General features: G+C 34.6%; 1 protein-coding gene across 7 annotated transcripts in view; it reads left to right on the plus strand.

The window, feature by feature from the left end:
* The window catches only part of LRCH1 (leucine rich repeats and calponin homology domain containing 1), a 113,440-nt gene that overhangs the window by 70,976 nt on the left and 15,324 nt on the right, over positions 1 to 27,140 (plus strand). For 2 of the 7 annotated variants that reach the window (XR_009114180.1, XM_058019076.1), the window contains exons 9-19: positions 283 to 395; positions 1,891 to 1,958; positions 3,017 to 3,103; positions 5,945 to 5,981; positions 6,686 to 6,799; positions 8,110 to 8,157; positions 9,352 to 9,424; positions 15,235 to 15,342; positions 19,511 to 19,620; positions 23,106 to 23,243; positions 24,727 to 24,804. Coding sequence is in view for 3 of the 7 variants with exons in the window: in XM_058019076.1 (XP_057875059.1) it covers positions 283 to 395; positions 1,891 to 1,958; positions 3,017 to 3,103; positions 5,945 to 5,981; positions 6,686 to 6,799; positions 8,110 to 8,157; positions 9,352 to 9,424; positions 15,235 to 15,342; positions 19,511 to 19,620; positions 23,106 to 23,243; positions 24,727 to 24,804 (974 nt within the window). In the remaining 4 variants the exon portion in view is untranslated. The remainder of the gene's footprint in view (positions 1 to 282; positions 396 to 1,890; positions 1,959 to 3,016; positions 3,104 to 5,944; positions 5,982 to 6,685; positions 6,800 to 8,109; positions 8,158 to 9,351; positions 9,425 to 15,234; positions 15,343 to 19,510; positions 19,621 to 23,105; positions 23,244 to 24,726; positions 24,805 to 27,140) is intronic. The other 5 variants (XR_009114181.1, XM_058019077.1, XR_009114183.1 and 2 more) reach the window with 3 other exon arrangements.

A 27,140-nucleotide genomic window follows, 5' to 3' on the forward strand; every position in this document is an offset into this window, starting at 1 on the left:
TAAAACATCTGAATTTCTTAAAACACTGCACAGCTCTCCAGCTGTGTTGTTGTATTACTACTGGCAAGACAGACTTGGTGTAGTTCAAAACTGGCTTCTTCATGCCTGCTTTGGTGCTTCTGATATACAACTGTATGTGCCCAGGAAATGGATTTATTACAACTTAGAAATTGGCATCACTGGTTACAATGACAGGATCTTAACCTGTTTGAAATGTTTAATGTGAATTTAAACTTCATTTTTAAATCATTCTTCTAATTTTTTTTTCATTGCTGTTCCTAGTGGAATTCCATCAAGGATCTGCTCACACGTTTGTCAATGATAAGTCACGAGAAACAGGAAACCAGTTTGATGAACAGGATACTCTTACTACTGAATTTATGAGCTACATTAAGGCAAGTTTATCGCAATGTTAAGTGGGGAAAATATTTCTGCTACTTTGGTAAGTGCAGAGTAAACAGGAACGATAAACAGCAGGTATTTTAATGAATAAGAGATGCAGATGATAGTAATTGTTCTAAAAATACGGAAAGCAAAAATAGGCAGGTAAGTTTAAAATTATTACAATTGATCTAGGACAATTTACCCAGAACTCTTTTTAGGATATGTGAGAGTTATCCTTTAACTATGTTTAAGGCTTTAAGGAAAATGGCAGGTTTTTTCTGTGCTATTTGCTTTATATTTTTAATTGAGTGATTTATTGTGTTGGTTTCATTGCTGAAATGAGAGATGACTTTGTTCTAGCTGTGGTGGCTAAAGTTTTGAAATAATGTTATGGTATTAAAATACATTTTCTCAATTTTTTAAGTATTATAGTAGCATTTGAGAGATCCTTAAAGACAAATTATATCAAATCACCTTCTGCTGCATTTTTGTTGTCTTATGGTATGTACCCTTGTTACAGGAAAACATCATGGTCTTTATTCCTGTAAGGTGAAGAAAGATGAAAAAGAATGGCTTTATTCATTCTAGTAGGGATTGTCACTGGGAAATGAGCCATCATTGGAGAGTGTTAGAGAAGCTGGTACAGTCTTCAGTGTCACATACAGCAGAATTGGGCAGAATTTATTGGTACAGGATGATGCAACTGATGTGCCAAACACATGACATGAAGGAGGATGAGCCTCTGTTTTCTGCTGTGTTTTCTCTAGAAGTACAACTACATATTCATTCAGAGAGCTTCTGTCTTTACTGGCAGCTGAACTACTTCAGTGCTCCTGCCTGAGTTGAAGGAGTTGCTAAATACCAAGTGGAAGCATAAAAAAGATTCAGGTTTTCAGATAAGAAGCGCTTCATGTTTATAGGTGTGGGAGATCTAATTTGGCTACATTGAACCCAAAATAACTGGCTGACTGATAGGAATTCCTGGATGCAACTTTTGTTCCAATTTGTTCTCTTTAAAAAATAAATTATTCATGGCTGTCAAAACTGTAAAATATGAATCCTGTTAATAATTATGCATGAAGTATGTAATTGCCACTGTTTGCATGTTTGGAATTTCCTTGCTTTGAAAACAAATCTGGCTGCAGTAGGAGAGCGAGGAGAAGGAGAGTTGGGATCATGCTTAACTGAAGCATTGTTTGTATGTGCCAGAAAGTCACAAATGGAATCTGGGACATAGAACAAAGAATTGTTATGCTGCTTGACTTTCTTTTCACAGTTAAGAGAGAGTAAGGGCTGTTGGCCTCAATAAAATCTTCTGAATAGAAGATCTTGTAATCAGTATCTTAGAAGGGGGTAGAGTAAGGAATAGAGCAGAAGTGTTGGATTGCTTCAACCAGCCAGCCTAAAATGTTACATAAATTAGGTCAGTACTGAGTTGGAAAGCAAATTTATCTGCCTACTTAATTGCAAAGTTCAGGTCTCATTATCACTTTTGTCTGCTTACAGAGCAGAGCAGCAGAGTGTGATGAATTACTGAGAATAGAAGAGGACACGCAATGGCAAGCAGACGAAATGTGAGTATTTTTTATGCATCTATTAATAATTAGCTATGTCTTTTAATTAGTTTGACCAGGACTGGTATAACTTTGCTGATTAATAATTCTGCAGATTTGGAGGCAAGGCAATAACAACCTTGCATTTTGTGTGTGCTCAGTATTTTACATTTTATTGCTAAATAGAGTGGATGTTATATTACAGCTAATTAATTTGTATTCCCCAATAACTTTTTATCTATGTAGAATGCAGTCTTTTTTAATTATGTACTTATTTTGTTTATTAAAGGCATTGCTGAAAAAAGATAATCAAAACTTGCAAGATCTAAATTTAATGTACATTTAAAAAATCAATTTAATTAGAAAACATATCTTATTCTTTTTCTTACTTGTCGTAATTTTAACCTTGAAGCAATCATTAGTTTATAGATATTAATTCCAGAGTAGTACAAATGAGCATCAGTTGCTAAGTACATAAGGAAAGGAAATTCAACATGACTGTACTGTGAAGTTGTCACTCATCAGAACAGTGTAGTCCTACATAGTATTAAAAAAAGACCCAAACCTGAAGGGAGGAAAGAATGAATATTTTCTGAAAGAGCCTTATTGGCAAAACTAATGGGAGGTTATATTTCTAATCCCCAAAAAGAACTATAAATGTTGAAAAGCAAAAGAAAGCAAGCTGGCCCTTATAAAAACTCATTGTATTTACTATTTGTGCTGAAACAATACATGGGATGAGTGCCTTTAAGAGCACTCATAAATAAATGCTAAATGGTAAATAAATGCTCAACTTTAAGAAGTCATTCTGTTTAATTCAGTGCTAAAAGTTTTAGCTTCATTGCATTTATTTATGTATGTATTGGGCTGGGAGGCTTTGTTAAGGACAAAGTGTTGAAAAGTTTTTTTCAGAAGGAGCTTTTCCTTAAGTTCAGTACATCCCAGTGTGCAGAGAGGCTGTTTTTCTCCCTGTAGTATTTGCATGCCAGCTGGAAGGTAGACATCTCACACTGAAATTCAGACTACCCTTGATAATTGCTGTTGTACCTTTTTTTGAATGTTTTTGTTTTCTGTTATAGAATAAATTTATCAGAAGAACAAACTATTGATATAGCAATGATAGAACAACTAAGAGAAGCTGTAGATTTATTACAGGATTCCAACAGGTATGCTTACAGTAGCTGATATATAGTAGTATAATAATATAATGTAATATATTTTATTTTTTTTATGAATTACATTAGAATTCTCTTTTAACTGACAGCTGAAAGCTCTCTGGAGTTAGCAAGTGCTTTGTTAGCATACCAGTGTGTGCAAGGTAGTTAAGAAGGAAACTCAAATTCTCTCTCGAGTATCTAGACAAGATTCCCAGTAAATTAAGAAGAGACCAAAGAAACCAGAGGCGAGGACACCCCTTAACCATTCATCTCATGCACACTACTGTGATTATCTGAAGTTTTGTCTAGGATTGTCACATTTCTTGTAGGGACTATAAATTTTCCTCTTACTCATGCTTGGTATATATTGTTGGAATGAAAAGAGCTTCTGGCCCATCTTCATGCCAATTCAATGACGCACCTAAAGGAGGTGCCTGAATTAGTGGTGGAGTTTCTTTAGTTTTCTGAAATCCAAAGGAGGAAGAGGCAAAGAAAGTTAGTTATGTTTCCCCTGACTACAAAAGACAAGCTTTTATAATTTAGATGCCCATTTTAAGTGGCCAAAGTCACGTAGAATGGCTCTGGAACTGTGGCTAAACAAAAGAATAAGCGTTTAGAAGAAAGCAAATGATTGCCCTACTGGAGAAGTATGACAGTAGTGGTGCCTGTAGTTCTGTCTGTCTGGATGCTTGCTATTGCTTTTCTTAGTGTAATCACCTTCAGAAATTAAGTTCATTTCAAAACTCATTTTAATTCTTACTTCTATGAAGTAGCTGGTTTGCAGCTTCATTTATTTGAAGATTGGAAAACCTCCTTGTCGCTTCAGCCTTAAGTATGCTTGGTTCTCTTTCCTTCCTTGATAGCTACTTGCTTTTGTGACTACACTGTTCTTACTTTAAATGCCTGTTTTGAACTGCTTTTCCACCTAGTAGACTTTTGTACTTTTAGGACAGAAGTTGATTCCTGATAGTATTTCTAAAGAGACAATTAACTGGTTTATTTTGCATCATGTAAAGAATACTTGAGTGTTTGAATCATACACTAAATACTTGAATCAAAAATATTTTTGCTTAATAAAATATAAAATTAGGAAATAAACAATTAGGAAATTTCTTTAGCTTCCTAGTACCATTTTTTCTGCATCTCATATGAGGCTTATTACTTTCTCAGAAGAGTCTTGTAGTTAAAAAAGGAAAGCGTTTGTTTTGGAAAAAACACCAGCAGAAATATTTCAGTTGATAGCCTGATAAATTTAGTCATTTTGGTTTTTTTTTGTTTTCAGACATTGCCTTAATATTTCCTACATAGTTAGTACTTCTGTTAAATTAAGAAGGTCAATAAAATACAGAAAAACTGTTTTTTGTTTACACACAGATATACTTTCATTAGTAATACTATAGTAAATTTCAAAAATTACTTTTAGAGGTGACTAATCATGTTATGTATGTCTGTATTTCTCTACTGTTGTTTTTACAGCATGTTGGGGGGTTTGTGGCTGCACTTTCTTTTTCTAACCTTAAAATATGAGCATTTATATTTAATTTTCTGAATGCCTTATAAGCTTTTGAATGTATACCTCCTGTGTATTAGTATCCAGTCCTAAGCAGCAAGATACCTTTGAGTACCCAATACTTGTCAAATGATGCCATAGACTTTCAGTCCTCTGAGCCATGGGTTCCTCATAATTTTTTTAAAATAATTATTTTATTTTATGGCATTTTGTATTTTTCTCATACTCAAGAAGTTTTATGTCCAGAAAGGAATGTAAATGCTATTGTTGCTCCATATTTTTAAGATGCACAAAACTTGTATTTGCTTTTAACTTAAATCTAGAGCGTGTCAGCAACTGTAACTTTTTCCAGTTTCCTTTGTGCATCCATATAACTCTGGTGGCTTAGTCAAGGTAACCTGGTTGAAATAACTAACTCTATGCAGGACCATCCTTATCTCACACTGAAGGCCCTTTAGGAGAAAACACTGTAGGGGCTGGAGCAGTTGGTGATTCTGGTGTGCTTAATGTGCACTGACTGGAATTCTTTCAAGCTGTTTTTGCTAGTGGATGTGATTATTAAACTTGTCCAGTTACTGTTCTGCAGGACACTGTTTCCAGTGTTCTGCAGAATTTAAAATCTGCATACTCTATTACACATAGACAGCATTTTGTTTCTGGGAAGAGACTTCGAATTCAACCTTTTTCAGTATTTTTGATGTTTGCATTGTATTTCTATATTTGCCTTCCTATATTTCCTGCTTTCTCTCATTTTCTGTTTCACTGCGTTGTTTTCAGCCACTGTAAATTAAGTGGAAATATCTGGGCAGGGCTGTGGCTTTCATTTGAATTCTGAATGCTAGAGATTAGATACAGAAATCTGCAGGTTTCTAGATAACAACATGGGTTTTGGTAATAAACAGGTCCTTTTGTTTTGATACAAACCATTGCTCAAGGTGGTACTTTGCAAGTGAAATCATGAATGATGCTTCAGACTGAACTGAAGCATCAGGAGGCATTTCCAAAAGCTCTTAAGAGATGACACTGAACAGGTTAAAATGATAACTATAAAAGTATTTCATGTATATATTTCTTTGTAATTAAATATTAAACATAATGGTTGCCAAAGTTATAGTCCAGTACAATGATTTTATTTCAAACCTTGCAGATTAAGCATGGGTATTTCAGAGATCAGTGCTGTGAATCTGTATCCTATAGAACCAGCAACAGTTTTAGAATTTCATGAGTCTACAGTAAAGTGTGTTTATATACCTTCTTTAGAAAAAAAAATAATTGTTAGATGCATCATGTTCAAGTTGCTACACAATGAATTACATATTTGCCTTTGTCTTTATACATAGTGGTCAAATGCACATGGACATGTCTTCTCTTGGTCAGGTATGTTAAATGAGGGTGTAATTACAAAATATTCTGGGGGGCGAAAGACAGAAAATGAGTCCACAATTTCAATTTCAATCGGTAATCTGCCAAGTAGGGAAGGTATAAAGTAAGTAGGCTGAAGGGCAAAGCTAATTTATGGAATTGTTGTGGGGTTTGTTATTTTTGTCTGTGTGTGTGTGTCTCTATATGTGAAGGTTTTCTGTGTTTATCTGTTACTTTTTCATTTTAGTTTCCCCACCCTGTCTCCCTGTATGTCAGTTCAGCTATTCATCTTCAGCTACCATTAGATCCCCCCCTCCTACCAAATCTCCTCCTTTTGGTTTAGGAAAACAGTAGTATATTCATTAAGAATAACCCCAAAATAATTTGTAAAATAAAAATTAGTGGTTTTCCAGACTACTGTCACTATAGTTGCAGAGAGTATAGTTATAGTAAGGGGTTTGAGTTTTACAGTGTGATATATGTTGCTTATTATTTGTTCTGTATCCTGTCTGGTGAAATGATGTTTTTTATCAAGTAGCTGGTTTAGATTTACATTATCCACCTGTTAGTGCTGGAACTGCTCTTACATAGTATGTACTTGCTTTTCTGTCTGCTTTTCATCACACTATTTGTATTAAATACTTCAAGGTAATGCTATGCCAAAAGGAAAAAAAAATCTATTTCCAGTAGTACAGACAGAAGAGTTACTTGTCTTACAGAGAGAAAATGTTGAAGAGGAACTGGAATTCCAGAGGAGGAGGGACTTGATTATGGAGAAAGCAAAGCCTGAAGCAAGACCTTGTGAACAGGGTGAAAAATGGTCATTGAGCCAGGTATGGAAGTGTCCAGATACAATAAATGTGGAAGCATTTGGAATGGATCATTGCATTCTCTCAGTTGTATGTGGGGATAATCGGTTTAGGCCCAGTGTGGGGATTGAGCTTTTTTTTGCCTTAGCATGAATCTCAAGGTTTGACTGTAAATGGAAAGTTGATTAAGACCTATCCCTTTGGAAAAAACTTATATAACAAATATATCCAACAAAAGAATAGTAGTTGCAGGGGTTGCATTCCCCTGGAAAAAATGTCGTCACAAAGTTTGATCTTCAAGAAAATGGAGTACCTGACTCCTTTTCTCCCCTTACCCCAAATACTCTTTTGTAGTTATATAAGTTTCTAAGTTCATGTTGACAGCAGGTTTTTTTATTGTATTTAATATTGCAAACAGACTGTATATAGGTTGAGATGATAGTTTTTAAAGTTTCAAAAATATTTGAAGATTTGTACATTGTAATGATCCAGAAATGTAGAGCTACAAAAAAACCTTGAATAAGGAGATTGTGAGTACAAAATTGCAGAGGATGCTGTCTGTATTGGCAGTACCTTAATATTGTCTGTTCTATCCAGAAATAGGTGTTTTTTTTTTTTAATTTATCTTGATGCTTTTCAAATATTTGTATGTATAATCATAATATCAAATACTACAGTGATAAAGCTCTGTGATTGTTGGGACCTAATGTTCCAAGTGCTCTCTTGTGTTTCTATGTTTTGTCAATTAAAAAAAAAAAATTGATACTAGGGAAGTTGTTTTGGATTGAATTATAATTTATGTAGGCCAGTTGTCTTTCTGCTGAGTTATGATCACTGCTGAATTAATGATTTTGTTTCATATTTATCAATGGGGTGTACATGTTTCCTATGTAACTATAACAGAAGTGGTAACAAAAGGTATGTTATGCTGTAATTATAAATGTAATTGTTTACAGAATTTATCTCTTCAAATCTGCATTTGAAATAATCTGTTTTTGCTAATGAAACCTTTGTGATAGTTTAATTAAAATTGACATTTTAACCAACAAACATTAAAATCTTAAAAAAGTACTTTTAATCCCTTAGTATTGAAGCAAAAAATTAATGACAAATCTGTGTGAATCGTTTCCACATGCTTTTTAATAAAGTTCTTCAGCTAGCAATAGATGCATTTATGATTCATGCAAATTACTAATTTCATTGGAAAAAATAATTAAGTATTAATATGTATCTGACTGTAATTACTAAAATTTCCCATTGCAGTGTATCACTAATACAGGTTCTGAAATGTTTTTTGTCTTTTCTTCTTTTTTTTTTACTTTCCAAATATGCAGAATGATCTAATTGTTTGGAACACAAGCGGGCAAACCTCTCACAATGAGGTAAGATGTCATTTGTTTGTCTCTTATATGTTTTATATTAATGTTTCATAGACTAAATGAAACATAACTGAATTCCACAGAACATATGGCTGAGATTTGCATCAGAAATGAATATGTGGTTTGCTTGGCATGTGGTTTAATCTTGTCATCTCAAAGATTTTCTAGGGTATAAAATATGCTTTCTAATAGTTTTGTTTCACAGTTATGCAGTTTAGTAGAAAACATTTAATTTTTTTACATTTTCTCCATTCAGACACAATTTTTATTTTCTTTTTTTAATTCTGCCTTGTTCAACAAGATTTTCTATTGATTTCAGTGCAGTTTCTTTTTTGCACAGTTGTGTCATGTCCTTGATTAGTTATCAGAGAGGAATCTAATTTTATTGATCCTGTAGCTTTCTAGTGTAAATCTCATTGGAAGATCAAAAAGGCAAAAACCACATGGAGCTCCTTATGGAGATTATTTACCTTCTTTCTGGTTTTTTTGGTGCAGAAATAGGCCCTCTCTCTCTGTATTGCATTGGGCATAAGCATATTGCAAATTTGTGAGCACCCAGCCACCATCCACCAGTCTTGGTGATGGGAATTCTGTAGTTCCCAGCTCCCAGTGAAATCACTTTTTAAGTGGGATTATCATTATAGGGTTTGGTCACAGGACTCTTTCTGTGTTGCCATTGGTGGTATGATGCTGCTCCATTCTTCCTGCTGCAGCTCTTAGCTGAGTTCAGGGTCAGGGGAGATCCTACTCTGAGGCATAAGCTTAATTTCCTCTTTTCTGTTTTTAATGCAGAAATTCAGTGTTACCATGCAGAGTAGTAATTAATTCTGTGAAAGAAACAAATGTGTCTAAGGAAAAAACATGCCTTTACTTTGGTTTTTTAAATGTACTCTGCCACAAAATGTATGTTTGATGGAACCAAGTGATGACATGGGAGAAAACTGATAAATAATTGAGCTTATTTATAACTAGGGGGAATATCTTGCTGTCTTTTGTCAGAATCTAGTCTTTTCTACCAGAGAAATAGGGTGCAATAAAAAAGGGAGATTATCATAGGTTTAGGACTATATTGTGATCAGATTATGGGAATAGTTATAGCATGCAGTAGTGTTAATTTTTGCATTTTGCATGGTCAGATATGCTAAGATATTTTCTGGGTGTTATTCTAACTTTGATGTATGTTCTGGAATTACGCAGAATAAGGATAAAAGTCCAACAATGTCTCCTACTACAAACACCACAATCCCTTTTGGCCTGAAGCCTCGATCAGGTAATATGGGAAACTGGTTTGTGTGTACTGGTTTGGAGTTTTTTACATCTCTGTTATAATTAGGTACCTCTTTTTCTCCCCCTTAAGAAGTAAGCAATGTAACATTTTCCATACAGTTAGGAGAAGCTTAGAATATTTTGGAGTTCTCTAGTTTTGAATAAAGATTGAATTTGTAAGAAGTATTTATTTGGCATGTTATATATGGAGCAATTTTCATCCATTACTAGTAAACTGGGTGTTCTATAAAATTGTATGTATATTAAAAATGTGTTTGGATATAACTACACATATTTTATATACATATATGTATTTATCATCTGTGCTGACATACTAATTGAAATAAGATTTTTTGGTTGATTGGCATGTGATGATACAATTTAGATTTTGTTCAATAATATGTGTGAATAATTAGGCTATTTTGGAAAACATTTGTGTTGCTCTGAATATTTTTCACTTCATTGAGTCTGTCAGTAGTTAGGCTTGAGTAAAGATCAAGCATTATAGAAAGATTACATCTTTACTTCAGCCAGCAACTGAGTTCAATGAATTTGCAATGCACTGTATCTAAATAACCGCCAGTCTTTTAACAAGCAGCAGTTTCTTTGAAAACAAACAAACTAAACCTAAAACCAGGTAACAACAAAATTCCTCCCAAACTTAGAGATGTATTTGAGGACTTGGTAACCGCTTCCCTTAAAAATTGGATTAGCTACATGATTTAATTCAGTTTTTGTCTTCTCTGTGTGGAGGTAGTCAATATTAAGTCATGCCATATCGCCTCTAATGAGTGGCTGTAGGTTTTCAATATGTTTCAGCATATTGAGACTGTAGTTCTGGTTTCTCTCATCCACCACAAATGCTTTTAATCAAGTGATGGTAAACCCCTACAAGCTTGTAGTTTCCATAGCAAAATACTTGGTAATAATGGCAGCAGTTTGTGAAACTGCTGGTGGAACATCACGAAAAGGTTTAGGAAATTGTACCCATAGATTTAGTTGGTTTTTGTTGTTTGGTTGTTTGTTTTTTTTTAAGTATTAGAAAGCTGTTTTTGTGAAGGAATATACTTTAAGTTTCTCATGTAGTTGTGATATATAGTTAGACAGATCTGTTCAACTGCATTTCTTTGGTTGTTAGAATGTTAAACTTGGTCTGTCTTGTTTGTGATGATTTAGAAATGTTGATATTTCTACATAAAATTAAAATATAGATTAAATTATTAGCAAATGGGTTCTTTCAGAATCTGTTGAAAATAAAACATTGAGTAATATTGCGTAGTCCAGTGGCAATATTGCAATATCGCTGTCAGGAGAAAAAAATAAAAGGAGCCTGGGCCATGTTGCTGCTTTCACAGGATGTGGGCTGTGCTCTGAGCCCACAGTGAAATCTGCTGAGGATTGGAAGTTGCTTTGTGGAAGAATGTGCAAGACTGTGACTTCTTGTTCACATGCACTTTTGAATCTTGGCATGCTGTGCCTGAGTTTCTTATACTTCATGACTAGAATAGGTCCAGGTGAAATAGCCTAGTGACTCTTTTTGAGAGAATTTCTAGAAAGACTGGATTGCAATGTTTGCAACAAAATCTCCAAGTCACGTGATTCAAGACCAGGTGTTCACAAGTCCTACACTTCATCCTTTTTTATATATTGCAGCTCTGTGTAGCCTCATTGAATACCAAAGGCAGTTGGTTAGAACATGCTGATTTTCTGCACTGTACTAATTGAAGTTCATATATTCTAAAATCTTTGAGCATGCCAGTACTAGGGATTCTTTTGGTCATGTTATGGTTGCATTAAACTTCATAATGTGAATTTATTTTCTTTTCCATATGAGGTACTACAGGGACTAAGATGAACCCATTACTGCACAGTTTCTCACCTGATCATGTCTAGCTTCAGTCAACTTACCTTAAATTTATACCCTGTAAGATAGAGGAACTTGTCAATACTAAAACTTTATGTCCAGTTTCAGATAAAAATACAGTATATTAGCTATGTAGCACCATGCAGCAAAATGAAACCTTGCACAGGCATAGGAAAGCTTCATATTGTTTCATCTTCTGCTGTTTTGCTAACACATGAGAAATACTCAGAGGTAGAAGTAGTACATGTCAGAGAATACTGGCATGTTTGTGAAGCCTGCATGTTTTTCCTTTTAAAGCTGGTTTGCTTGGCAGGTCTGTAGTTTCTTCATTGTATTTCCTTTAAAACTTTGTACAACTTTTGTGCATTTGAACCATTCTACCACTGATTGGAATTTGTACTTGTTAATTGTACACTGCTTTGTTTTCATAGAGCTGAGCTAGTGAAGAGGTCCAGCATTTCTGTGACCCAGGATGGTTTTTCAGCTTAGTTTGTAGTGTATTTTAATAGGTTTTTTTATTTCAGTTCTTAATGGCCTTTGGGGAAATGTTAAAACTTACTGGAAATGTAAGCTTTAATGAAGTTAAATAGTCCTAATGAGTTCTAGCTGTTTAATTTTGTTAGAGCTTGCATTTGAATTAATTGGCTCTATAAATCTCTTAAATCCAAGTGCAACATTAAAAGGACATTGAAGTGTTCTAACTAAAATGTGTCCACCATGCTCTGTGGAAAAAATAGTGGCAAATTTTCAATGAAAATATATGCAACTGTATTTTTTCTGAAATTGCAGAGTTTATTTTCACTGTGTTTATTTTCATCTGTTTAAAGTGAATGTTGCTTTCTATTTGACTTTCCATCTTCCTCATCATTTCATAATGGTTTATGTCTCTTGGAAAGGTGAAAGTAAACTGTTCTAGACTTGTGGTAAAGATTCCAGTTTTTTGAAGTACACACACAAATATAAGTGCTTCCACAGGATAAACCACAGTAGCTTAAACTTCTGTGTCAGTACATACTGATATGTGTTCAGGACTGAAGGTCCTTTTATACTTTCATTTTTAAGCTAGGCAAAACATCGGGAAAATTCATATCTGATGGCTGACAGAAAGAATCCAAAGTACCCAAAGAAAATACTTTGAAAGGTAATGAATGTGCTTGCATTTCTTGAAAGATTTTTTCCAAGGGTCAGAAGTTTACATTGCATGTAAAAACGATTTTTAAATTTTTCAGATTATTTCCTTCTGTATTTTAAATATTTGCGAGAGTATGGACTTTTCAAATTCATATTAATTTTGAAAACCTTGAAAAAATTCCATTGAACAGAAACAATTTGTTAGAGCTGTAGTTCTCCTCTTGGGAAGTGCATTGGCTCTCTGAAAAGGAATCACTCAAAATAGCAAATAAATTTAAATTCTCTTTTCTTCATCCATGAATTAATTAAAATGTTCAAGGTGGTGCCAAGGTCTTGTGTTATCTTTAATATGCCAGACCTTCAAGTCTGGCTTGAAGCAGACATTAGAACAGCTTCTGTATTAGAACATCTTGCAATCAAGAGTTGTTTTTCCTTTGTGTTGTGCCATTTCTAGGTCACTGTATTTCTTAGTTTCTGCTGAAAAAAGTGACAACACAGACAAAAAAATTTCTATTGTCAGAGGCTGAAGCAAGCACTGACAAAACTCGAAGTCGCAAAGCACTTTGTATTCTGAAGTGAGAAGTTGTTCCCTTGCTCCTGTTCATGTAGTGTGACATTACTTGTGAATCTAGTGCCTTCAGTTTGGGTGGCTTGTAGAGACCTTGAAGCCCAGTGTTAGTAGCTATGCTGGGACATGCTTGTATTTCAAGTTAGTTGGAACATATAACGATCAATGAAACTTGACAGTATTTTTTTCTCATCTGAGTGCTCATTACTTTCTTTCTATCTCTGGATATTTATTCCTTCAGTTTGTTTTCTTCCCTAACTGCATTATCTGTGTACTTTGAAAAATAGTTGAGAATCCCAATTGCTACCAGAGTCAGACTGTTTACTTTTTGCCATAAATCTGTGTACTGTTACCCCCCCGGTGTTGACTCAGAGTTTGCTGTGCTGACTCTGAAGTTCAGCTGGTGTCCCAATAGCCAGAAACAGTGACCCAGCCTTGGGAAAGTCTAAACAGAGTGAGCTGTGGAACTCTGAAAAGAAGTTTAAGGTGAAGTTTTATATGACACAGTCTGAATTACTGTCATGTTAATACAGATTCCAAAATTGTGGGAAGGAAAAATCCTACATGAATAAGATCCTTCTGAATATTAGTTGGGAATGTTAGAAAAGAGAGACTTCTTGTGCTTACTGAAACTTTAATTTGGACTTTCTTCTAATATTTGGGTGATTTTAGTTGCTTTTAGATCTACACAGCAATCTTGAATTGATTTGTGTTTATGGTTTAGCATTTAGAGTAGAGGTAGTTTATAGCCTCTAGTTTGGTCTGAGGAACATGAATGTTACTAGTGTGTCAGATTCAGTAGATAAATATGAGGATACATGTAGAAAAGCAAGAAATGAGTGAATTAATTTTTCTTTTGTAGAAGTAATAAAGGAACACTGTGATCAAATACAGAAAGAGTTCGTTAAGGAGCAACATCACTGTGAAAGGCAGAAAAGACATTTAAATCTCTGTCAGAAAATAGGAAACCAGGGTGAAGCTTTGAAAGGATGGATGATATGCTGAAGAGATTCAGGAAGGAGATATTTTAAGTGTGTCAGTATCCAGTTCTGAAACAGTGTAGAATGGAGGTTTGAGGAAAGCTTGGGGAGAAATCCTTGCCACAATTCAGACAAGAGAGAGAACTGCAGAGTAGATGTGGTGGGGAAGGAAAAAAATTTCCGCAGAAGGATCTGAGGATCAGTAACAGGTGGTGTTGTGACTAGTTAAAGGAGAGAAGGCAGAATGGATAGGGAGAACAGGAGCTGTATTGCTGCCCCAGTTTAGTTCATGAGTGGTCATGAACTGTAGACATGATATGCTTTTACTGTCATCTGGTGAATAGTCTGCAGACTGTTGCAGCTTCTGTGGAAATGTACAGTTTTGTGTACTTCAGGGACCCACGTTGAATCATTAATGATGCTGTGTTTGTTAGAAGACTGTCTGTGGTGCAAGTTTGCCAAAGCTTGTTGTGCAAACTCAGGATCAGCCTTTGGGGGTATTCTATGCCTATTCTTGTCCCTGGGAAGCCTCTCCAAAAGTTGTGGAGGACCAGTACTTACATGACATGGTGGACCCATTGTAGATCTGAATTTATTGCTGGGGGAGTTAGCAAGAAAAAAAGGTAGTGCTTCATTGATTATTAAGTGAATTAAAATGAAAGGAAAGCATCTGTGGTACATGTACTTACTGAACTTCCTTCAACAAAATGAGAAGTGATGTCCAAGTGACAATGTAGTTGCTACTTCCAAAATCAGCTGGGAAATTGTAATGTAATAATATTTTCATATGGATATGTAAATTTTCTTTGTGAGAAATGTTCTTATTATGTAGTTACACAAATATATAAAAATCCTGATTCTGTGGTAGTTTCCTTCTTGAAACTTCACAGCTAGTATATTTACCTCCTGACTCAGAGTAAGGGTTTTTATCAGGCTATAAAGTAAAATCTATGGGTACTTTTTCTTAAAACTTGGTTGTAACAAGTTTTGTGAAGTGCTATGGTTACAATGATCTTGCTAAGCTTAACAGCCTTAACTGCACATATGATGTATGATTTGCAAGTACTAACATTTAACTCTTCGTTCTTTTTATTCTACACCATCTTTCATTCTTTTCTCAAAATTTATGCATTTTGTATTAATCACCTTTGAATTACATCTTTGCCATTACCATACAACCCTAATGCCATATATGAATGCTGCTGCCCACTTTTATCCCCACTCCGGTCCTTATTACCACCATGGTTGGACTGGTTATCACTCCCCTCCAGCAGACCCATCCCTCAGTTTTCCTCCTATCTCCTTCAACACACTTACACAGGCACAAACATGGGACAACTTTAGCTACAGTATCCCATCTGAAGGAGACAGTGACAATGGTAGGTGTTCCATATATAACTTACTTTACTTATTTTCAGAAACATGAGTGTGTGGTGAATGCCCCACATGGCTAAGAACAAAAGACAATACTCTCCAGGGGTTGTTTATAAGACTCAGTTCCTCAGAGGATGCACCTTAATTTGCTCTGGAATATGTAGTGTTAAAAGTCACAGTGAAGTTTCACTCTCTTCTACTCTGGCAAAACAACTTTTCCCATGATATTTATTCCAAGAACTGTTTTCAGTGTGGGTTTATTTACTTGCTTAATTTTCAAGAGTTGTAAAAGTTGTACTCAAACAGCAGTTAATTTTGCTGCTCTCTCTTCTGCATTTTTTTATTTATTATTTTTTGAAAGTTACTTAACTATTAAAATATCCTTCTTCCATCTACATTTATTGGTGCAGATGCATAAGTAGCATAATAGAAGAATCCATAAAGAAACAAAGCTGAAACAATCAGCTAAGCAAAGATAGTGATTTCTGTCCAATAGAAACTGTTGTTAATAAGCTGTTCACAGTGAAGGTCAGGTACATTAGTGGACTTTTGTTACTGTTGCTTTTGTTTTGTTTTTCTCCAGGGGTTTGTTGTCAAAATACACTGAGGCACAGCACCAATATGCAAAGTGGGCCATGTTTTGCCAGTTGCCCTAAAGTAGAAAGGTATTTAGATATTAAAAGGTTGCAAAACTTTCACAAGCATCAGATTGAAACCAAGACCACAATTATTGAATGATAAATGCAAACATTTAGCTTACAGTTAAGGAAACTTTCCTGTCTGACTATTCAGGTGCCACTCTGGAAGTCACACTTGTACCACACGAGACTTCAGGATTGAAGCCTCTTCACAAGAGGGCATTTTGTTCTTAGTTCAGGTCTTTAGTTGGGAGTATTTCCTATTTGCCTCAGTGTTCTTGATTATAAAACCATAAAAGATAGCATATGTAAGGAAACAGCTCCATAAGGAAAGTGAGTGTGGAATATAAGAATTCTGATACTGGTAACTTGAAAAAACTGGATTTAGTTCATGATGGTTTTAATCTAAGTTAACATTTCACTGATGAATAGCATAACAGAGAGACCTAGAGGTGCTTCTTCTATCAGTGCAGAATTTGATCTGTGTTAACCTATATTTTTTAGTGTTTTAATCTTCTAAATGAAAGGAGTGGCACAGACTAGCTTGTGCATTTGGAACAGATAGACGTTTCATGTCACTCAAATCTTAAGCCAAATGCAAATGTTAGCATTTATTATCTTAGAGTGTTACAGCAGAAACTGCTTTTGCAACTGCATATTTTTTTTTTATTTGGGACTATTACATTTCTGTTACTTAAATTTAGACTGAATAAATCAATCAAAAAGAAAAGTAACTATGAACTTGCAGCCTGATTTCAGCTCTGCCTGTCATAGTCCAACCTTCTTTTTGTCTGTTATATTTAGAGTCAGGTTAATTAATTTTGTGGTTTGCCTGAAGGATGACATTGTTACACTAAGTACTCAGTACACTGAATTCCTTGATTTACAATTAATAGTGGAGAAATGTGCACTGAAATTCAGTGCAGAAATGAAAATTTTCGCCAGGAAGTTTGTCCTTGACAGTGGTATGTTGAGCATGTTATTAACTATGTTATTAACTATTACTCATCTAACTTGTTGACACTTTTGTTGGCAATTTAAAAAAAATTTTTTTGCAACAAATACTACTTAATAACCTGGCTTGAGCATGGATTCAAAAAGCAGAAACTGATTCTTTGAAAAGAGTGAAAAATAGACATTCAGGTGTGTGTGAGGTATGGGCTCCCCTTGCTGGAGATTGTGTGTAATGCTGAGAAGCAAGCAACACTTAGGACTGCCAAAACTTCCTCTCTGGGAACTTTTTAAAAAAATTCAGTACATAACTAAAACTTATGTAGTTAATGCTTTAGAGTGTGGAAGTTTTTTAATTCTGTTTTTAATAATTTAAACTTATTTTATTGAAAAGCTTCTTATTGTAGGTAAGGTACACTTGTAATCTGAAATTGGAAGGAAGTAAATCTTGGAATTTTGACTTCACAAAGGCCTAAAAAAGCTGTGGCCTGAATGAAGACCATAATGGTACTCTAATTCTATGAAAATTGAACATAATTCTGTACCACTGTTTTTGTAGATAATTATTTGAAATTTTGCTACTGCTAATAAAGCTACAGTGGCTTTTAAGTACCATTTAAAAGATGGTTGTACTCTTCAAGAAGGATTTTTGTCTAGGTATTTCATCTATGATAGGCAGCAAAGCTCAATTATTAGACTTGTATAATGAACTAGAAAATCTTAGTAATTGCAGCTACTATTTTTAATTAATGTGATAGGAAATTTTTATTTCGCCTCTTAAAAATTTAGAAATAGCCTCCAGTAAATTATTACTGAGTTGCTAATGCAGAAATTTTAATACAGTACAGTTCTGGAGTTAATTGAAGTCCTTGATAAGGGTTTCTGCTCTTGAAAAACTCAGAATTTGTTTTGTTTTGTTGTAGCCATCTTAAATGATACAATTTATAAATAACATTTTAGGTATTTTTCACCATATATCCATGTTCTAACAGCCTCTGGTTTTGGGCATGAACAGTCCTAGTCATGGGTCACCTTTCTACAAGATGTTAGGAAGCATGGATCTGTTCATACCCCCTACTTTGGATTTAGAATTCAATTCCAAATGTTGAGTTTGCCTTCAACAGAGCAGAAGATTAAATATTAAGTAAAACCTTTGTATCTGAAGGCATGGCTGTGGTACTTGCATGCACTGTGTGGCAGGTCAACATGAAGAATGTTTTTATTTATGTGTGCACCTCTGTGTAGAGCATTTTGAGTGATGACAGTACTGAGGATGTGTCGGAGAAGGGATTTGAGCTGCAGTCACTCTCTGTAGTTCTCAGTCCTGTACATTCTCTACAGGATGCTCTCCCACTCTATCCCTGGGATTTCTGATGACATTAGTTTGCTAATTAATATAGAACTGTAATATTAGGTGTTCTGTTTAAAAGCAGTTCTGTTTAACAAATAGCATTAATATGGCATTCCAGAAATTACTGATTTTACTGAAATTATAGCAAATTTCAGTTCACTGAGAAAAGTTAAATCAGGACTGTATGGGTCAAGTAGTGGAAGGAAGCAAGTTTGGTAATTGGCCATGGTTTATTCTGTCTTGATACCTAAGATGAATAGCCTAAAGATATACAAGGAGTTTGTTGCCTTAAGCTTATAGTAGCTAGGGGAAAGACCTCTGCCTATTGGCTGAAGTGCCATAGGTGCTGTCTGTCTGTCCCTTTGGCTAGAGAAGTAACTTAGATCAATTCTCTCATTACTTAAACAGCCTGCATACAGGTAAACCTACACACAGTTGGGTGAGATTCCTCGTGACCACACTTGTGTGAGGTGGCAAACAGAGTCACAAGCAGGGACAGTTGCATTTTGGCTGTACATCCTCTTGTTCTTCCAACCCATTCAAAGCAGTCACTGCTCACAGAAATGGAAGGGTGGAGGTGCATATTTGCAGAAATGTCATGTAATGATTTCTAGGGACTGTATTGTGGGCAGTGAGAGTTGACAGGACTGGTAGGAAGGAGAACTGCCAAGGGTGTGTGCTATGCTGCGTTTGCAATATGACTTTTTAGTGTAGGTACTTACTGAATGGCTGAGTCTTCCTACATTTGTCTTTGTTTGGTGGGTTTGTTTTTGTTTTTTATTTTTTTAGCATAACCTTATCTAGTAAGCATTTTGTTCTGTGTAGGAGGCTTGTCACAGCTTTTTACACAATTCAGCATCTCGTTAGGAGAGAGTTCTACTTAAGAGTAAGAGGTGTTTCCTGCCATGTTAAATACAGAGCATTGTAGAGATCAGACTCTCTAAGGGACACTGCTGGTGCTTGATCATCTGACAAAACTTGCCTGTTCAGATTAGGATTTGGATGATAAATTATCTGCACCATTGCTGCCTCAGGACACTGTCCACAGCAATATCCCAAAAGCAGCCATTCATAATTGTAATCTAAGATCAGATTTTTCTGTCCTCTGGAGGACAAAAAAAAATTTCTAGCTGTTTTTGCTGGAGGCAATGCCTAAGGATTTTGCTTAATTTAGAAATAAAAAAATAAAAGTGTTTGTTCTTAAACTAAAATCTGTCTTTTTAAAAATCACAGTGTTCTTAAGACCACAAAGAAATTTGGAATCAATAGACCCACAGTTCACAATTCGAAGGAAAATGGAGCAGATGAGAGAAGAGAGAGAGCTTGTGGAGCAGCTACGTGAGGTATGTGAGTGTTGGTAGAATTAATTTATGCTGATGGAATGTCTTTTTTAGTTTTTCTTTGGGAAAGTTGCCGAAGGAGAAAAATACAAGAAAGGTTATATGAGGCAATATTGCTTCTGCAAATCACATTGATGAGACTATTGCTGAAGTTCTTTATCACAGTCAGATGTCTGTATTTCAGGAAAGACTTTGTAAAAATGAGAAATAATAATGGGAGTTACCTGAATGACATCCAGTTAATCAGCATGGCTTGCACTGGTGGAATTAGCTACTTGTTTAATTTAATCAGAAAGGATGAAGTGAGCATTTGAGACAGAGAGAGAGGTCTAGGAACTATTTCCAGGCAGCTGGAGAAATCCTCAGTTTTGCATGTAAAAGGCAGAGTGAAATTTATTAGTTCAAGCTGAAAGTAGATAACTAATGCTTGAAGTGCTTTCTTAGAAATTAAATCAGTATTTCATCAGTGGAAAATCTGAATACAGAAGTCGATTTCCTGATACATTGTCTTGAATGTAAGAGCTAGAACCTGATGGGAAAATTGGTGCATAGGATTTGTGTTACACAACTAATACTGGGGTAGCAATGTTTGTGTGACACCTGGTTGTGTTGAAAAAAACAGCTGACAGCCTTTGCTGTGAGGAATGTCACAAGCCTGAACCTGTCAAGGTTTCCAGTTACATCCCATTAACAGGACAGAGGGACAGACATTAACATAACTGCAAATCCTGAAAGTGATTGCTGATTTTCACTTCACATCTGAATTACAAGACTATTTGTTCTTATCTCATTAGCTTCATGGAATAGTCAATTGAAAAATCATCAGTTTGTTTTAAATAACATATCTTCTATTATTTAATTTTAAAGCAACAGGGTTCTTCTCTTTACCAAATAGTGCTTAAAAGGTGGAATTTTTAATGCAGAACGTTACAGACTTGTAGATTTGCTTTGTCTTACCTCAGGCCCTCACCTGTTCTAAGTATGAATTAACCTAACTTTTCCCTGCTGATTATATATATTTTTTAACAGAACAGGTCTTATTAAAGATTTAACATAGTTGATAGAATGTAGTGTATTATCAATTCTAAACCTGAATGATGCCAAAAGGACAAGATGCAGGAATTAGTTGAGAGAGACTTGTTGGCAGTGGGAAAGAAAATGTGGTAATGGGGAAGTAGCAGTAATAAACTGCAGTAGTTTGTAGTTATTCTGAGCCTAGTCTGTTCAGCAGCATCAATGCAGCTTTTAAACATTTCTTTGAAGAGTTACCATAGGTATGTAGCAAGCCTCAAGTTCCTAAAAATAATCATAGCTAATTTTTGCAAGATCCCTGCCTTGTGCATTAGTTCAGTTAATCCTCACAATGAAAAGTAGAACAAGGTTATTCACTGTGTCACAATCAGGCATGATTGTGGAGAAGTAATAAGGATGTCTCTACACAGTATTAGGTATTACCTAATGCTACTACCAATAATGCTGGTTTAATGTGTTATGTTTTAGCTCCACTCACTATCCTTCTTTACTCTCACCCTGAAATAGCATGACCTGGAATGCAAATTATTTTGTTTCTTGTGAGAATTTTGATTACAAGTCATTGAGGTAGAAACTGACCGTGTTTGAAAACACAAAGTGAGATTTTCAAATTAATGAAACTTATTTAGATATACTGGGTCCTTTAGTGACATTGGTAACCACCAGAACATTTGATTATGTACTGCACAAGAAAAAAGCCCAGAACATACCAGTCATTAAGTTTTTACTTTATTCAATAAATACATATATTAGTAAATTTTGCTTTTGAATTGTTTAATGGTAAGTTAGCATGTAGTGAGATTCCACAGAGCCATGAACTCCAGCATGAAATGGTATTGAGTTGGTATTGTAGGTGCACTGTGCTCCTGTAAAAAGCACACCCTGAGCTACACTGAATAGTCTCCCAACAGACAAATTAGTGTTCTAACAAATACATTTTTATTTTATTAACTTTATATGAATCTTTTTGTAACAAGTTTTGGAAAAACAGTCTCAAAGTGTATTTTTTTGTGTGTATTACTAAAAATGTTTTCTGATTTGTGAATTAAACCAAGGTGAAAATGAAACATTTTATTAGTGAACATGATGAACTCCCTTATTTGCCAGTTGAGAAACCTACATGCAAGTATTTGAGTAGTGTGTCTAGTAAAAGAAAAAATGGGAAAATATAATGAAACCCTAGAGTGCTTCAGTGGAGGCTGTTTTGTGGTGAGGCCACCCAAATAAACAATGAATGAGAAAGAAGTGAAGAGCTAGATTTCTTTAGATTGGATTTGTTGCTTTAGAGTGCTGAGAATATCATGTGACTGCCTTCAGCTGCCTGAAGGGTAGTAAAAGAGAAGGTGGAAGGCCAGGCTTTTCAAAGATTAGCAGTGAATCCATGAAAAACAGTGGCATAAATTGCAGAGAAAGACATTTCTAATAGTTATAAGGAGAAAATTCTTTGCCATAAGGACAGTGAAACACTGACTAAAATTGCTTGGAGATTCTGTGGGCTCTCTGTCCTTGCAGATATCCAAAACTTAACTAACCAGGGCTCTGGTGTCACTTCAAATTTGTTACACTGTGACCTCCAAAAGTCTCTTCCAACCTACTTCCTTTATTCTAAAAAGAATTACCTATTCATAGGTATTCATATTCAACCAGTATAGGTTGAGGTAAGATATTAATAGAGAGTAATGACATTAAGAGGTTCAACAAAGAAATATCTATTTAAAGACAATGGAGAGTAATTATCTCCTAATGTAGAGTTGGAATGTTTTCAAAATTGGAGCACAGTTCAGGAAACTCATCAAATATAACAATCTGTTGGGTTTTCTGGATTTTTTAAAATACTTAAGTATTTTCAAAAGTATTTTATTTTACAATATCAAATTCTGTTTGTTGAGACTTCTGTTTTTCTTATAACGTGTATCCAGAATTTCTCTTTTATATCTGAATGTTTTGCCTTCCCTTACCTATTTTTCTGATCACTCTAAAGCTTCCTGAGTAATTTTTAGGCTACTAGGGAAAGATTGCCTTTTATTCTCTGCTTGTTCAGTCATTAACACAATGTAGTTCTGTTTCAGTTTTCTGCTGATAAAGAAAATTTAAGATGGATAAGTAGAAGACTTGGGGAAATGGTAAAAGGAAGGAGTCGCATACAGTCAGTCACATGACTAATTGCATGAATATGTGTTTCTATACCTCTCTGTGTAAAAATAGTTGCATATTGTGGCAACAGCATTGCAGTGTTGAGTTCATTTAAGGAAGTTTATGTAGTTGAGTGACCAGCATAAAGGAGGTTGTGGTTTAGTTTCTAAAGAATTAGTTATATAAAGGAACTGTGGGTTTTGGTAATAAAAGTTCCAAACCTAGCTATGTGCCCGACAGCATAGGAGATGAGGATATTTATTGCCTTTTTGTCCCATTCATGCATTTCTATATCAAGGTGTGCCTGCATTCTTCCTTTGCAGAACATAGAAACAAGGCTAAAGATCTGTTTGCCCGAGGACCTGGGCTCGGCCCTGATGGACGGCGTCGTTCTGTGCCATTTAGTGAACCACGTCCGCCCTCGCTCTGTCGGCAGCATTCATGTGCCCTCACCAGCAGTAGTGAGTTGCAAGTTTCTTGCTGCACTGAAGTGTTTTATTGATTACTGTTTCATTCCCAAGTGATATGTGGGTACATAAACCATGTTACTGTTCAATGAAAGATCTCTGCTGTTACAGGCAATTTTTGTATGATTGCAAATGTTCATTAACTTTTATATATAATTCATTTATATATATCATCTAGGTATATGTGTGTGTATATATACACAAGCACACTTATAAATGAACAAAATTATCCTGCCTTGTTCCTAACCTAGCAACAAGATCAGGTATTTTCATGACATTTCTGTTCAGAACAATATGAAAAGCTTTGGTTACAAGTTTTCGTTCTAGTACACCCTTAAAAAAGAAAACTAGCCTGTCCTTCATTGATTGAAAAAAAGTGAGGTTGGCTTCAGCGGTGTATGGCTTAGCAGATGTCATACCACTAAAGCACTTACAACAGTTATTGCTATATTTGTCCTGTTGGGTAATACGTAGAGGTGATTCCTTTTACCCGCAGACAGAACAGAAACTTGCACTATAGTGATTTAATATTGGCTTACCTAAATCTAAGGACCTGAAGATTACAGTACATAAACTGTGTATACTTATTAAAACTTAAGAAAACACTATTGTGTTTTCTCTGTTTATATCTGTTTATTGGATAGATCATTGTTCCATGTTTCTGGTAACAGTCTGGTTCTGAAGAGGTTTTGTGTGTTTTCAACTATTTGTTTTTTTTTCTTTTTAACATAAAATTTGGTAAAAATTTGCCATGTGCACCCTGATTCTCAATTCTGAGAATACCATGTGGATTTTGGAGGCAGTCTGTAAGAACTTTCAAGAAGACAGATTTAAGAAAAATATACTTTTTCAGATATTCTGGTGCAATTTCTTATGCTGTTCCTTGACTTGAAATAATTTCTATCTTTGGTAAAAATATAACATTGCCAAAATTTGAAAACTTGAATATCTGGCGTAAAAACTTCTCATGCTGATTTTGAAAAATAAATATCTTGTGGTATTTTCTGTAACAAAAGGCGCATATTTTAATTTTTTTTTTCATTTTGTTTCAACTTTATATTGATATTCTCTTCCTTGAAACAGCCTTCAAATTACTTTAGCCTGGAAAATCAGTTCTTTGAATTCCTTGCTACTGCAGTGAATTCTTGGTTTAAGTGAATATTCAGGAATTACAATTGTTTCACATCTGATAAAATTAGAAACTAAAATAGTGAGGAGTTTGGGTTTTGGTTTTTCTTTTTGGTAACATGATACTTTTGTAAGTATTTGGTAAATAGTTCTGAGTGAGACAAATTGTAGAAATGTTTGAGATTCTAAAGTAATGAGACATTAATACTTCTGGGACATTAATATAATGTATAGCTACTATAAATTTGTGAGTACATAAAAAATTTTAAAGGTGTGAGCCTGTTAATTACAGTTAAGTCTGTTCTTCATGACTTCTTTAGCCATAGACGATTTTTTTTCTGTTCTACAGCCTAAACTTAGCATGGCCAAATGCAGGAGAAACGTGGAAAACTTTTTGGATGCATGTAGAAAACTGGGGATACCAGAGGTAATTTAATTGACTGTCATTTCTAGATGTTCAAAAATGAAAACACATTAATTACATGAAAGCTGAATGATAATTTTATGCACTACAGGTTTTTAGCAATAAAGACACAATTTAAAAACTGAGCTAAATAATGTGATTTAATACTACTTTAGTGCATTTAAGTGGCTTATTTCATAGCACTTAAAAATTTCAGGTGTTGTCTCAAAAGAGTAATTCACTATTATCTCTAATATATCTTTTTTGCTATGAAAAATAAATAAGGAATTATGATAATGTATTATGTAAGTAGCCAAAAGCTTGCTATTTTTTTCATTGCACAACATAACTGCATTTTTACCTCATGCTTTTAGAATATGAACTTCATCCTTCTTAATTTTTACTTTTTTTTGCAATATTTCCATTTTTTACAATGTTAAGTACTCTATGCATTGATGACTAATAACAGACTCATCTCTTGTATTGAAATATTTCTACAGCGATTTGAAGAAAAGCATTGTATGTTAAGTATGGAAAGCATGTATGTGTAAGATTCTATCATGTAGTTATAAGTATTTCAGTAGTTGGAGACAGGGAAATTGCAGTGCTTGGTAATTCTGATTTTCATTTAAGAATGGTATCACTCATCATGTAATTTATTCTCATCTTCATAACTAATGTAATGAATACTGCAGTTGCATTGGGATTATTTCAAAGACTTCCTTCTTCTTTAGAAGAATCTATTAGAAAAAGTTAAATTTCAAATACGTGACCTTCAAAAGAAGGTAAAGGTTATATAAGGTCATTTTAAACTGAACACAGGAAAATTACATGATGTATTTTCACTGGTGCCTACATATGACAGTATAACTAAGGCTGAGTTCTTTTTTGTCTGTTTCAAGAATGCTGAAATGTAAAGATATTTTGTGTGATTTCCACCACCATCCCCTTGGGCAGCAGATGGTAATGCAAGATTTCACATTGAGAAAGAATTATAGTGTCAATTCTTTGTTTTATCTATATTTTAGCACTTGATTTGGAGGACAGCAAAAGTGACAGATAATTTTTGCTATTTGTAGGAATTTTGAGGGGGAGACTTTCTTACAGTTCCAATGAATGGTTCATCATGAATTTAATTTGACAATTCAGTGAAATGGCTCTTAAGCTGTAATGGTTCATTTAGTTCTTGTAGTTACATAATTTATTATGTTAGAATGATTTCAAATTAAAGGTAAAATTTCACTTCAGAGAAGATGAAAATCTTGTTGTTGTGGACTTCTAGACATGAAGCATTTTTAAAGCAGCCCCAAAATTTTTCTGATATATCATAAATCATCAGTGAATAGAATACAAGTCAAATTTTCTTGGCTGTAGCCTTTTGGGAAAGAAAAGGCAAAGATCTGTTTTCATTGCTGCTCTGAGATCTTTCAGAAAGCTTTCCTTCTTTTTGATTCTGGATTTCTCTAAGTAAGCTCTCTGGAGAAATATCTTCTTCGTATTTTGTGAATAGGCATTTCCATATATATATATTTATTACTCCTCCTTTTTAATCCTTTTATCAAAATTACTATTGAATTCTTTTGGATTTTTACAATTTTATTAAAGTTTATTTGTTGAAGAGTTGCATGGAGGCTTGGGCTCAAAGCCACATCTTACCAGTCTGATTTGTAAACTAACCATCTTTATGTATCTAAACAAGCTTTAACTTCTCTTGAAGGGAAAAACTCATTCACTTAAATATTAAATTAACTGCTTGCAATTGTAAACTTACAATAGGTTTTAAGTACTCTGAGCATATTCTTTTTTATTAGCCATTGGTAATTTGCAAATGTATGTTTACAAAATTTGCTATATTTTGTGAGAACACATTGTGTTGTGGAACTAGCTAGTAGATGCTAGAACTTTGCTGTGTGTTCCAGGGACATGGATTAGGAATGCAAAGTTGTGTAATAGTGAGTATGGCAGTCAGCTGTCAAAGTTTTTAAAGAACTACAGATGGCATGCTCATGCTGCTTCAGATGGATGAGCTGTGCAGTACCTAGCTATCTCTGGAGAAACCAGGAAAAGAAGTGACTTTTTTTTTAAAACAAGCACCTTATGTGGGAAAGTGATGGGTTCTACTTTTGAGTCCTTATATATCTGTAGGTATTGGGCTTTTCTGTGGTACTTATGCCCATGTCTAGTTCCTGAGAATTGACTTGAAATTCTGCTCCATGGGTTTGAAAAGGCTTGTAAATGGTCATAATTTGTGTTGGTTCGTTTTCAGTTATTTAAGGAATAGAGTATGTGCTGTTTCTTGAACTCCACAGGTTTGGAATAATTTCCTGTTTAGTCATGTAAAATGAAAATAAGAAAATAGC

This window comes from Melospiza georgiana, chromosome 2, assembly GCF_028018845.1.
Source record: "Melospiza georgiana isolate bMelGeo1 chromosome 2, bMelGeo1.pri, whole genome shotgun sequence".
In the NCBI taxonomy this organism is placed as follows: domain Eukaryota; kingdom Metazoa; phylum Chordata; class Aves; order Passeriformes; family Passerellidae; genus Melospiza; species Melospiza georgiana.